This window comes from Sorex araneus, chromosome 3, assembly GCF_027595985.1.
Source record: "Sorex araneus isolate mSorAra2 chromosome 3, mSorAra2.pri, whole genome shotgun sequence".
Lineage (NCBI taxonomy): Eukaryota > Metazoa > Chordata > Mammalia > Eulipotyphla > Soricidae > Sorex > Sorex araneus.
In genome coordinates this window covers 89,227,104-89,239,151 of record NC_073304.1, presented here as the reverse complement: position 1 = coordinate 89,239,151, position 12,048 = coordinate 89,227,104, and the positions used below count along the sequence as shown (strand labels likewise).

At 42.1% G+C, this 12,048-nt stretch overlaps 1 protein-coding gene across 4 annotated transcripts in view; it reads left to right on the top strand.

The window, feature by feature from the left end:
* Window positions 1–997: 997 nt before the first annotated feature.
* The window catches only part of FRMD5 (FERM domain containing 5), a 356,045-nt gene continuing 344,994 nt past the window's right edge, over window positions 998–12,048 (top strand). For 2 of the 4 annotated variants that reach the window (XR_008629126.1, XM_004609621.2), the window contains exon 1: window positions 1,000–1,311. Coding sequence is in view for 3 of the 4 variants with exons in the window: in XM_004609621.2 (XP_004609678.1) it covers window positions 1,210–1,311 (102 nt within the window). In the remaining variant the exon portion in view is untranslated. Of the gene's footprint in view, window positions 1,312–12,048 lie in introns of all 4 variants that reach the window. The other 2 variants (XM_055130153.1, XM_055130154.1) reach the window with 2 other exon arrangements.

Genomic DNA, 12,048 nt, shown 5'->3' with positions numbered 1-12,048 from the left:
CTCTGCTGGCAGTGCTCCAGGACCATATGGTTCTGGGAACCATATGCGGTCCTTGGGGTCAAACCAGGGTCAGCCCCATGCAAGAATGTGCCTTTACTTCTGTGTTATCTCTCTAGCCCAAGAACGTATGGTCTTTAAATACGAGGTCTCCGAGGGCAAGAGACATGTTTTGCTCTTTTTGATATATACCTTCTGACATAGGTTTAGTATTTTGTTGAGGAAGTCTGAAGATCTAATAACTAGTTCTAAAGATGCAAGGAGAGGATCCACTGCTTCATCTGCTCACTACCTGCGGAAGGAGCAGTCTCTCCCTTTTGTTTTTTGAAAATACAAGGAAGACGAAAGAGGGTGTTTGAGGGGAGGGTTTGCTAGAGGTTAAACCTGGGTTCCTAAGAATCTCTGAGAATCGTAAAGCTTTTGTTAAAGTAACGCCCATAAAACAGAAGCCCTCCAAAATAAGAGGGCTGGAGTAGAGAGAACCGTCGGCTAGACTTGGGGGCAAATCATAGGTAGGAGCAGCTGCCTGGTCCCGAGCGGAAGGTGCTTGCTTTCTGCAGGTGCAGTGATTGCGATCTCGCCCCATCTCGGCTCCCCAAGTGGGCGGGAACCTTAGCGTTGTAGCGTGTGGGACTTGGCCTCCGAAACAGAGTACAATTGTCTTCTTAGCAGCAGACATCACTCCCGCCGGGTGCCCACACCTGGCCCGGGGGAGGGGAAAACAGCATCTATAGGAACCGCAAAGAGGAGAGGAGCCCCTCGCTTGGGACGCCAGAGGGCTGGTCCCGCTAGTCCGTAGGGTTGTACTTTTCCGTGATTGCGTCTCCAATCTGTCTATCACTCTAGTGCGCTAATTTTATTGGCTCTAGCGTCTGCCATTCGGTTCCGCCGCGCTGGCCCCCATTGGCCCCCCTCCGGCAGAGGCCCCACCCCACGAGCTGGGCTCGGGCAGTGGGGCGCCGAGGAGAGAGCCCGGCGCTTTGCTCTCGGCTGCCGGGAGGTGGTGGCGGCTGAAAAGGAGGAGGAGGAGGAGGAGGTGGAGGAGGAGGAGGAGGAGAAGGAGGGAGTAGCTGGAGGCAGCGGCAGTGACCCGGACTAGGGTGATGGTGCAGGTGCCCGGGGCCGGCGCGGAGCTGCCCGGCTGAGGGGCGCCTGGTCCCGGGTCCGCAACGCCGCCGCGTCTCTCCCAGGGGCGGGCGAGCGAGCGGGAAGATGCTGAGCAGGTTGATGAGCGGTAGCAGCAGGAGCCTGGAGCGCGAGTACAGCTGCACCGTGCGGCTGCTGGACGACAGCGAGTACACCTGCACCATCCAGGTCAGTGCCGCGTCGCGCCGGGACCCGGGCGCCCCCCAAGTCGGGCCAACTTGCTCCACGGCCGCCAGCGGCGAGAGGGTCGCCCCAGACCCCAGCGCTTTGTCTGCCCCTGACTGCGGCGGGCGGCCCCGGTGCCGGGCGCCTCCGTCCCAGCCCCTTGCCCTGGGGGTCCGGGGCTCCCGGCACCGCTGCGCTGCGAGTCCTCGCGTCCCGAACTCCCCCCCCCACCCCCGCCCCCAACTCCGCCCCTGTCCTCTCTGGGGAGTAAGGACACCCTTCTTTCTGGCTTCTCGAGCCCGAGTGAGTGGGCAGCGCCTTCCGCCGGAGTCCGGGGGCTTGGTGGAAAAGGATGTGCGGGGCGGGAGACTCCAACCGCGGCCGCCCCGTCGGGGCTCAGGCTTGGGCTCTCGGGCCCGGCAAGGACGATGGCCAGGCTCCTCGGGTCGCTCTGGGTTGCAAGGATAATGGTGTATGTCATCGGCTCCCTCTCCCCCCCCGCCCCCCCCCCCCCCCCCAGCATTTGTGAGTCAGAGTCTCGGAAGGTAGAAGTGAACGCGCAGCCCATGCGGAGTGGCCTATTGAAGGGAGCCCAGCCCTCTTGGGCTTGAAAGCTTTAGGCACTCCCGCCCGCGTCTTTCTCTCTCCACGTCTAATATTTGTTTGGGGACAAATTCGGGTGGATGGAAGGGGGGCGTGAGGCAAAGGCTTAGCAACAAGTCCCAGGCATTTGAGGGCTAGAGACGCGAGATGGAATCGAAGACTTAAACCAAAACGCTAACAATACGATAATGAGACCGCACAGAGGGTGGGTTTTTTTTTTTAGTTTTTTTTTTTTTTTTTTAACAGCCTCTTGTTTCTGGTCGTTCACGAGAGCACTGTGGCACGTGAGAAGTAGTAGTGTTTCGCCGGAATGCGGTTCCGGCCCTTTCTTTATAAAGTCCGAGGTAGAAAACATTGACAATGCTCTGGTGTTTTTAGCCCAGAGCCCCGCGGAGGCTGCGCTCTCGCAGCTGCAACTGCATGTTCTCTTTGGAGAGGCTAATTGAGTCAGACCTCAAGGGGTCTCACCTGATCCCTGATCTTTGCAGCAAGAGTGCAGGGGGCGCTTCTTGTTTCAGATGTGGCAGACAGAAACTGTTGGCCCAGGTCCTACTCTCTTTGTCTCCTGCGCACCCCACCACCCATTTCTATTTGTGCTGACAGTGCTCAGTAGCGGAGAGCAGCGGTGTGCGAGCAAGATGCTGGAGAGTGAAGGAGAGCAGCTCTCCGCTTACTCTGGGCTCAGTTCAGCCCTGTCGTCACTTTCTCTCTCCGCTCACCCCTCAAATCCCGCTCTGGGCATGAACATTGACTGCTGCCCAAGGTCCTTGAGGATAGAGAAAGAAGCAGCTCTCTTATATACAGTCATAAAAAACGCTAGCCATCCAGTGAAAGGATTTCTTTTACTGGATAGATAGAGACCTCAGGACCCCCCAGCACCACCACTACCACTACACCAATTGAGTGTTAGGCTACTTTTGTTTTTATTGTATCTTTTTATGTCAGATGCTAGGGGAGGGGTTGGGGAGAAGAGACGAAGAAACTATTGAATTGATCCATTCACTCTAGGTTGTCATAGAGCTTTAAAAGACTACCTTTTTGCTTTAAAATGGAAAGCATGTCACAATAGGATTATCTAGGGGTGTGAAACAGACTTTATGACTTTTAAACATACTTTTGGGCTATATGGTGAAATTATTTTGGGAGAAGGCCATTAACTTTTGCCAAGGTATAGAATACAGTGTGACAGAATTCACATCACCACAGGCTAATGTTAATTTTTTTTTTATGTAATACAGTAGGGCAGCTAGATATTTTTAATCAGCTAGTGGAACCATTGAGGTTGGTTGATAGTTTTGTGTTTTTTTATTTTGCTATTAAGAAAATTGTATATGTACAGTAAGCTGAACCAACTGAATCTGTGCTTCCTATATCTTATTAAGATTGTTTCTTTTCTAGCTGGTTTTTTTTATTCATACTGTTACACCTTAACGTTGTAAAAATTTAGACTACTTAAAAACATAAGCATGGTGTAATACATTCGTTCTATCCTGTGCCTACTGTCTAGATATATTAAATGATTGTGCTTTGTGACTCTTGCATGGAATAAAAAAAATAGAAATTCTGAAATATATCCAAAAGAATCATAGGAAATTAGCATTTTATACACATAGCTTTTTTGAGCATGTGGAAATTGAGCTTTTCTTAGCAGCTGTCGCTTTTGTGCATTCTATAGTGAGTGTATTTGTATGTGTACTTATTTGACAAACACTGGGTACATCGTCTTTTAAATCAGTATGTAAAGGAACTATGAGCTGATTATTAGGATAAAGCAATATGCACAGCAGTTTAGTCATTGTAGAACCATACATCAATTTTTTTCTTGTGACAATTAAAATTCTCTTAAAGTTTTGTATGCTATAGTCTTATTTCAATAAGGTATCTGTTTTAGAAAGATTTTAGTGCGTCTTGAGATCATCAGTGTACACTTAAAGAATTGCAGAATCAGTGATCACTAGATTAGAGTCATAATAGGCACACTTTGTAAATTTTTGTTGCTGGAAATTCTGGCAGAGTACTGGCTAACCATCCATATTGCAGCAGTTATGCTGATTAGGCATTTAGGATGTGATTATTAAGGTAGTGAAAATGCCTTATATGCTCTTAAGGAAGGTTGCCACAGTTAGCAAGCTATTCTCTCACTTTTTTTCTGATATGCAAATACATTTGTAGATCAAGAGAAATGAAAGGATACATAGGATGGTTGTGGTATAATTGCTCTCCTGTGAAGAACATTGTTAACAGCACCCTGCCAGTTTTGAAGGTCATTGCCTTATAAATGCAGAGCTGGTCCATATTTTTTATACAGCTGTTTCATTTATGCATATCTATATTCACCATGTTTTCTACCTCACTGTTATTTTCTTTGGGAGAAAATAGAAAAAAACAAAAAGGTTGCATCATATCATTGAACTCACTATATCAAAAAGAATCATTTACATGCTTAGGCATGTGTTATTCTAAGGAATATATTTTTAGCTATCTTTTAGGTTTAATAGTTTATTGAAACTATATATTACAAAATGCCAGTATAAATATGCATTAAGATGCATATTTTAAAGTCAGAAGTGTTCATCTTTTTTTGTGGGGGGAGGGTGTTACTAAAATTTTAGCTTTATTAAAAGCACTATGGTTTTTCTTCCTTTTAAATACGTTTTAGGGGTATAATGTTATCACAGCAAACCCACCATCAAAGTGCCAATGACCCTCCACAGTTTATCCCAGTCTCGGTGGTACTCACTGTTTTACTCCTGTTCCTGCACTCATAGATCACTTCTGGCAGACTGGGGAACCGTATGGGATGCTGGGCATTGAACCTAGCTCTGCCATGTGTAGGGCAAGTGTATTGTGCTATCACTTTAGCCCCTGGATTGTTGTATATCCATTATACCAGTTGAAGAAACTGGGTTTATGGATTTGTGGAAGAGCTAGTATTTGTTCAGTGACTGTGCATGAAGCTTTTCATAAAGTGTTTTGCTTATACTTCATATAAACCAAGAGAGGTATCATCCCCCTTTACAGGTGAAAGGCCCAGATGAAAAAACTTATCAAAGCTATGACTCTTAAACATACTTTTATATGACTGTGTTGTTTAAATGATCCTTAAACCTTGGTCTTTTGGTCTTGAAATCCTATCTTTGTTCCCTCTATCACTTTGATTTCCTAGTCACTTCACTTTCATTTCCTCATCTATATAATGGGAATACTAATACTTAATGCCTGGAGAAAATTGTCTGGAAATGTCAATTCCAAAACATTAGGAACATTTAAACAGATTCATACTATACTTACAATATGCTTTACTGTATTCAAATTGAAAATAGAATTGAGAAATCTTTTACTTTTTTTTTTGGAAATGAATCAACATAAGCTGAAAGTCCTTAAAATTATTTCTAATTTCAGTGTTACTGTAAAATATAAGAATAGGATAACTAGACTCATTATTAGAACTCATTTAAAATTCAAGAGGTCAGGTTTGTTTCTTTTCTAATTATTCTTTGGTTTTAGATGGGTATTTATTGCTTACACCATTATTTATCTTTCTAAAGAACTTTCACATATGGTAAATGAACTTCTTGGTCTCATTAATGTAAGAGAGATATTAAAGAATGAGGATAATTTTATTCATGGAGAAAAATGCAAGGATGCTTTATTTTCATGATATAATTTTAAAAACCTTTATGAAACAATTATGCTGTCTCAGGAATTCTGTTACAATAGCAAGTCAATTAGACTATTAACTCTTGAACCTAAGATAATTCCAAAATAGGTATTCTGGAATCCTAAAGACATTTGTATTGTTTGTTTCTTGTATTTTGGGTGCCACACCCAACAGTGATCAGGGTTTACTCCTTGCTCTTCACTCAGGAGTAACTTCTGCTGGGACCTGGTGGGATATGTGGTGCTGTGGATCGAAACTGGGTTAACAGCATGCAAGGCATGTTCCTTACCTGCTGTACTATCTCTCAAGTCCCAATTTTTTTTGAGGGACTACAGAATTCCATGCCCTTATGAGAGGCTTCCAGTGATGCTTTGATCCTTGACCTGCCAGTGATCTTCTCTCCCTCATCCCTACCCCCTCCAGCCCTCCGTCAAGCCCTACACTTTATCCTCTTTGCTTTGACTTTGGGTTCTAACTTTGCAGTGCTCAGGGGCTACTCCTGATTCTGGGCATTGCTTCATGGACTGTGTAATTCCCAGTATTGAACCCTGGGCTCTGTCATGCAGAGCCTATGCTCAGCCCGTTGAGCTAGCACTGGCTCAACTGGTGATTCCTGGTCTGGTCTGCTGACCTACTATTTGGAGATTAAATTTAGGGACTGTCCTAGGTGATTTTGTGTGTGTGTGTGTGTGTGTGTGTGTGTGTGTAGGGATAAATTCAGGGTTCTGACGTGCTAGGCACATGTGCACTCACTTGAGCCATCTCTGGCCTCTTAATTTGCTATCAATGCGTTTGTTATATGAAACTAGTACAAGTCATTTTTTTTTTAGTATAGGTTAATTCTAGAAGCATTACTATGTTCTCATTTTTTCCCTTTTTGACAAATCCCATTTAAGGAAGTGTCAGTGGCATTCAAGAGAAAACTAGACGCATTCACCATGTCAGATTTTACTCATGGGTATTTGTGTGAATTCTATTAAATGCTTGGAGTGAATACACTAAATGAAGCAACTCAGCCTAGTGTGTAATAAAAAAGCATGTGGCTTGAGCCCTCTGTTGTTACCTTACCCAGACTTGTTTATCATTTCTTTGGTATTATTAATGTCACACTTTAAAAAAAAAAGGAACTTTGTGGGGCCAGAGAGATAGCACAGGTTTTCAGACTTGAGTGCACTGACTCCAATTTGATACATGGGAACTGCATGTAGTTCCCTAAACACTGCTGTGAGTGATCTCTGAGCACAGAGCCAGGAGTAGTCTCTAAGCCCAAATCCACCCCTCCTGCATGCACATGTTCACACACTCACACAATTTGTTTACTAAAATAAAATAAGACAACATCAAGATTGAAAATACAACTTTTGCTACACTTCTTTGGAGGGGGTGGCACACCCAGGTCTGATCTTGGGAGACCATCTGGGTTGCTGTCATAGCTGCATGCTTAGACATGTGTCTCAACGTTTGTGCTGTCTCCAGCCCCTCGTTATACTTTTTTTTAATAGTGATTTAGTATTTATTTAGTATTTAGTATTTTGATTTAGTATTTAGTATATACTATATATACTATAGTACTTTAGTATTGGGATGTTAAAATACATAAATCCAAGTAAGGCACTGTTTTTAGAAGTGACTTATCAATTTACAATTACTGTGTTAAAATAGTTTTGATTTTTTTAAAACTTTATTTTCTTGGAAATTATATTTTAGAATTTACAGAGGGGAGTATTATATGGAAAAATTTTAAGTCTTAAGCCCTAATAGTTATATACAGCAACTGGTTCAGTGCCTTGTTATATTTGTCCTGTTTGTTCATGCTGTGTTACCTTCAATACTTGAACTTTTCTTTTTTTTTTCCCCCTTTCTTGGCGGGAGTAACACCTGAGGTGCTTGGGAACCATGTGATGTTGGGGATTGAATCTGGACTTCCTGCATGCAAAGCTAAGCTCCAGTGCTTTGTGTTATCTCTTCAGCCCAACACTTTAAAATTCTTATGTCTGAAGTTTTTATCAACTATGTAATATTTTTAATATTTTTAACCTATCCCACTCCAAACCATTTTGCTCTGCAACCTTTCTCCCCAGTAAGTACAGTATGTAAATGTATTTTTTAAATGGAGCCATTGAGGTCTCTGATAATTTTCTGCAATTATCTCTTGTTGAATTCATGGAGTGCAAGATGCTAACTCTGAAAATTTTTTGTTTGTTCTCTTAGGATTTCAAACCTTTGAGACCCCTCTTCTCTGTTCAGGGTTAGAAGGCTGAGAGGAAATGAATGCTGTGTGACACAGTGCTTTATGGAGCATTCTGGCATAACTAGGATACTGGTGTAGGGATCCCTAAAACTTCCTCCTCTCCTTCCCTTCTACGTAAGTCAGTGTCTTCAAAAACCACCTTCATTTCTACCTATGTCCGTGCTACATAAAATAACCTCACAGCCTCATTTTCTGATCACTTGCCCTAGTTAGGAAGTGAACCACGCTTCCAAACCTGTTTGTAATTATGCTTATTTTAAGATGAATTTATTTTCTCTCATAGTCTCATCTGTAACTGTCTTACTCTACAGACTGTATTTTATTGAGTAACCTCTTTTTTTTCCCCCCTCTTGGTGACTAGCCGGAGCTGGTACAATTGATATGACTATTAGAAAGTCATTTTATAGCCTCTATACGCCTACTGAAGCCCAGGGACTAGAGAACTACTTGTTTGGAGGCCAGGTAGCAGTTGTCTCTGTTTTCCTGCTTTGACCCATGGTTTTCTCATTTAGTTGAAAATTGAAGAACTCTGAAGCATCTCCACTCCTGTGTTGTAGAGTGCTATTTTCCGTGAGAAAAAAATACTTCATCATTTATCCATTCTAGACCATCAAAAAAGGTCTTATTTTTAAAACCTGAGACTTCAACATTTTGAAACTTTTTAAGCACTTTATTATTATTTATTTTATTTTAGTTTTTTGGGGGGGGCACACTTGGCAGTGCTCAGTTGTTACCCTGGTTCTGCACCCAGGGATTACTCCTGGAGGGATTGGGGGACCATATGGTGTGCTGGTGATTGAACCCATATTAGTTGTGTGCAAGGTAAGCACCCTACCCACTGTATAAGGACTCTGGCTCAGCACTTTATGGTTTTAGTAGTGCCTTAAGCCTAGGACCATCTACATGCAAAGTATATGCTATTAATGCTCTTAAAACGAGCCACTTGGAGAAAGGGACACTCCTTGACTGTTGGTGGGAATGCAGACTAATCCAGCCTTTTTGGAAAACAATATGGGCATTCCTTCAAAAACTAGAAATTGAGCTTCCATATGACCCTGCAAAACCACTTCTGGGAATACATTCCAAGGGTGCAAAACACAGTAGAAATGACACCTCACCTATATGTTCATTGCAGTACTGTTCACAATAGTTAGAATCTGGAAATAACCCGAGTGCCTGAGAACAGATGACTGGTTAAAGAAACTTTGGTACATCTACACAATGGAATACTATGCAGCTGTTAGGAAAGGTGAAGTCATAAAATTTGTTTATAAGTGGATGGTCATGGAGAGTATCATGCTAAGTGAAATGAGTCAGAAAGAGAGGGACAGACATAGAATGACTACACTCATTTGTGGAATATAAAATAATATGAGACTGATAGCCAAGGACAGTAGACACAAGGGACAGAATATTACTCCATAGTTGGGAACCTGTCTCATGAACTGGAGGAGAAGGCAGCTGGAATAGAGAAGGATCATTAAGTCAATGATGATTGGAGGGATCATTCAGGATGGGGTATGTGTGCTGAAAGTAGATAAAGGACCAAATATGATAGCCTCTCAGTGTCTATATTGCAAATTATAATACCCCAAAGTAGAGAGAGAGTACAGGGGAAATTGTCATAGAGGCAGGGGAAGGGTTGCAAAAGGGGGGATACTGGGGATATTGGTTGTGGAAAATGTGCACTGGTGGAGGGATGGGTGTTTGATTATTGTATGACTGAAACTCTAACATAAGGGCTTTGTAACTGTATCTCAGGGTGATTCAATAAAAACAAATAAACAAAAACTGAGCTGGCTGGAGCTATAGCACAGCGTTTGCCTTTCATGCAGCCGACCTGTGTTCGATTCCTCCGCCCCTCTCTGAGAGCCCGGCAAGCTACCGAGAGTATGGAGCCCGAATGGCAGAGCTTGGTAAGCTACACATGTGTATTGGATATACCAAAAACAGTAACAATAAGCCTCTCAATGAGAGACGTTACTGGTGCCTGCTCAAACAAATCGATGAGCAATGGGATGACAGTGACTCCCTGGCCAGTACAAACACTTTAAATGTGGGTAGAGCCAGAGATTAACTCAGGAAAACTTGATGTAAGGGTAACTGGGGAATCATGACCCTTGGTGAGCCTCCAAGCAGAGGTGAAAATTGAATGAATGGTGGACCACAACATGAGACTACATAGGTAGGACTGGAAGGAAACTAGGTCAGAAGGGAGTCATAGTGAAAAAAAAAAGATTGAGAAATGCTGATCTGAACTAATTTTTAGTCACTGGGAGACTACCCCTTACATTTTAATTGATGGATCATTTGCCTTTCAAGACCACATGATACTCATTATTGTCGAAATTTTGAGCAAGAGAAGTTCCTGTATTGATTAGTCTTTCACCATTTGTAGTTGCTGCACTAGTACTAAGGATATTCTTTTACTTTTGTGGTATTTCCAACCTAAGTGTGTCATATCTTAGATTCATAAGGCAGAACTTGTAAAACTCAGGTTCAGAGTTTCCAGGTTTTTGCTCACTACTGTCAAACTGAGCACCAAAAGTGAATCAAGTTTTCTGGGGAGCCTTCCGTGCCATGCTCGTGTAAGCAAAATAATTGGGCCACATGCTTGGCAACCAATGAGTTTGTGTACAATAGCTCCATTCACTTGTCCACAGAGAACACCCCTTTGACAGTGATTATAGCCTTCATTCTCCCCCTGCTTCTGACTCCCTGCATTATCATGACCTCATCTGTTGGTCTGTATTTACAGGCACTCTGGACCACTCCAGCTCAGGATCTGTTCCTGAAGAATAAGGAACATTTCCAAACTTTAGTTTCAGACAATCACTATATACCAAGGGAAATCAAAGGTGATTAGGACCAAACCTAGCTACTCTAATACCTTGCTTGAGTCATCTTAACATTTCACTACTTAGAGTGCCTCCTCTTTTGTAGAAATTGTGAACATTGTTAAAACCATGGAGAACAGAGTGGGGAGATGGTTAAAGCAAGATTCTCAAACTTGTTTCTGGAGTTCCACCTGGATACTTGTTAGAAATGCAAATTCTTTTGGTTGCTCTGCAGACCTAGTGAATCAGTTTAGCAATCTGGGTTAACAGACTTTCCAGGCAAGTCTTAGGATTGCTGTGGTTTGAAACTTTTTAGTGTTGGTTTATTTAGATCAGCTTTCTTCAACTTTTTTACACCTATGAATAAGCACCTGTCTATAGAACTATAGTAGTAACCGAAGTGGTTGACTAGTGGTTCTCAACCTTCCTACAGTGTAAACTGGAACTGTCCATGGACAGTCGTTGAAACCACTGATTTGTATATTTAATTGTAATATTGGTAAGTCTTGTTGATTGACTAAATTGGGGACATACAAAATGAATCTCATATTTCTAATTTTTGATCTGTTTCTCAGTGGTTTAATGGATTCTCTCCCCTTGTAGGAGAAAAGTTAGGTTATTTGCATATGTGTATGCCTATCTTCAAGTGGGCAGAATGCCAAAAATTTTGTTAAAAAGTCATCAGTCAGATGTAATATTTGTGTATTTATTGGTTGGTTTTACTTTCTTCTCTGACCTAAGAACTATGATTTCATATTTGCATATTTTTCAATGAATCTTCACAACTTGAAGAATGGGGAAAATAGAAAAAGTAATGTTCTCTGTTGTTTGAGTACTTAGGTCTACTGAAGGATTGCAAACATGTAAATCACACTGTGAAATATAGAATCAGAGCTAAGACAAGGTTAAAGACTGTGACTGCATATATAGGGGAAGTGATATTAATTTAAATACTTATCAAAGGTGAGATTTGAACTAGATCATGAAAGAATGCCAAAAGCAAAAATGGGCTGTGGGGTTGGGTATAGGGCATTCCACTCTGAGGTAACGGTAGGCTACTTCTAGGTAGCAAAACTGAAAATGTAATGCCAAATATACTAATTTTCTATGTTTGTCTTACATACTCTGGTGCTGTTGAATCAAACAACAAAGGAATCTGCTTGTCTAAGAAAAATTACTGTCAGCAAATTTCAATCATTTTGACATGCTCAGAGAAGTCAGTCTAACTAAAAATAAATGTGTAAATCTGGCATTAAATTATATCCGATTCCAAACTGTATAACACAAATTAAGATTCTTCACAAAGCAATGGCATCATACAAAGAAAAGGTAGATTCAGATATCAATCTTAATTCTGTGGCTGCAGCAACTGCATGTGAATTTTATTT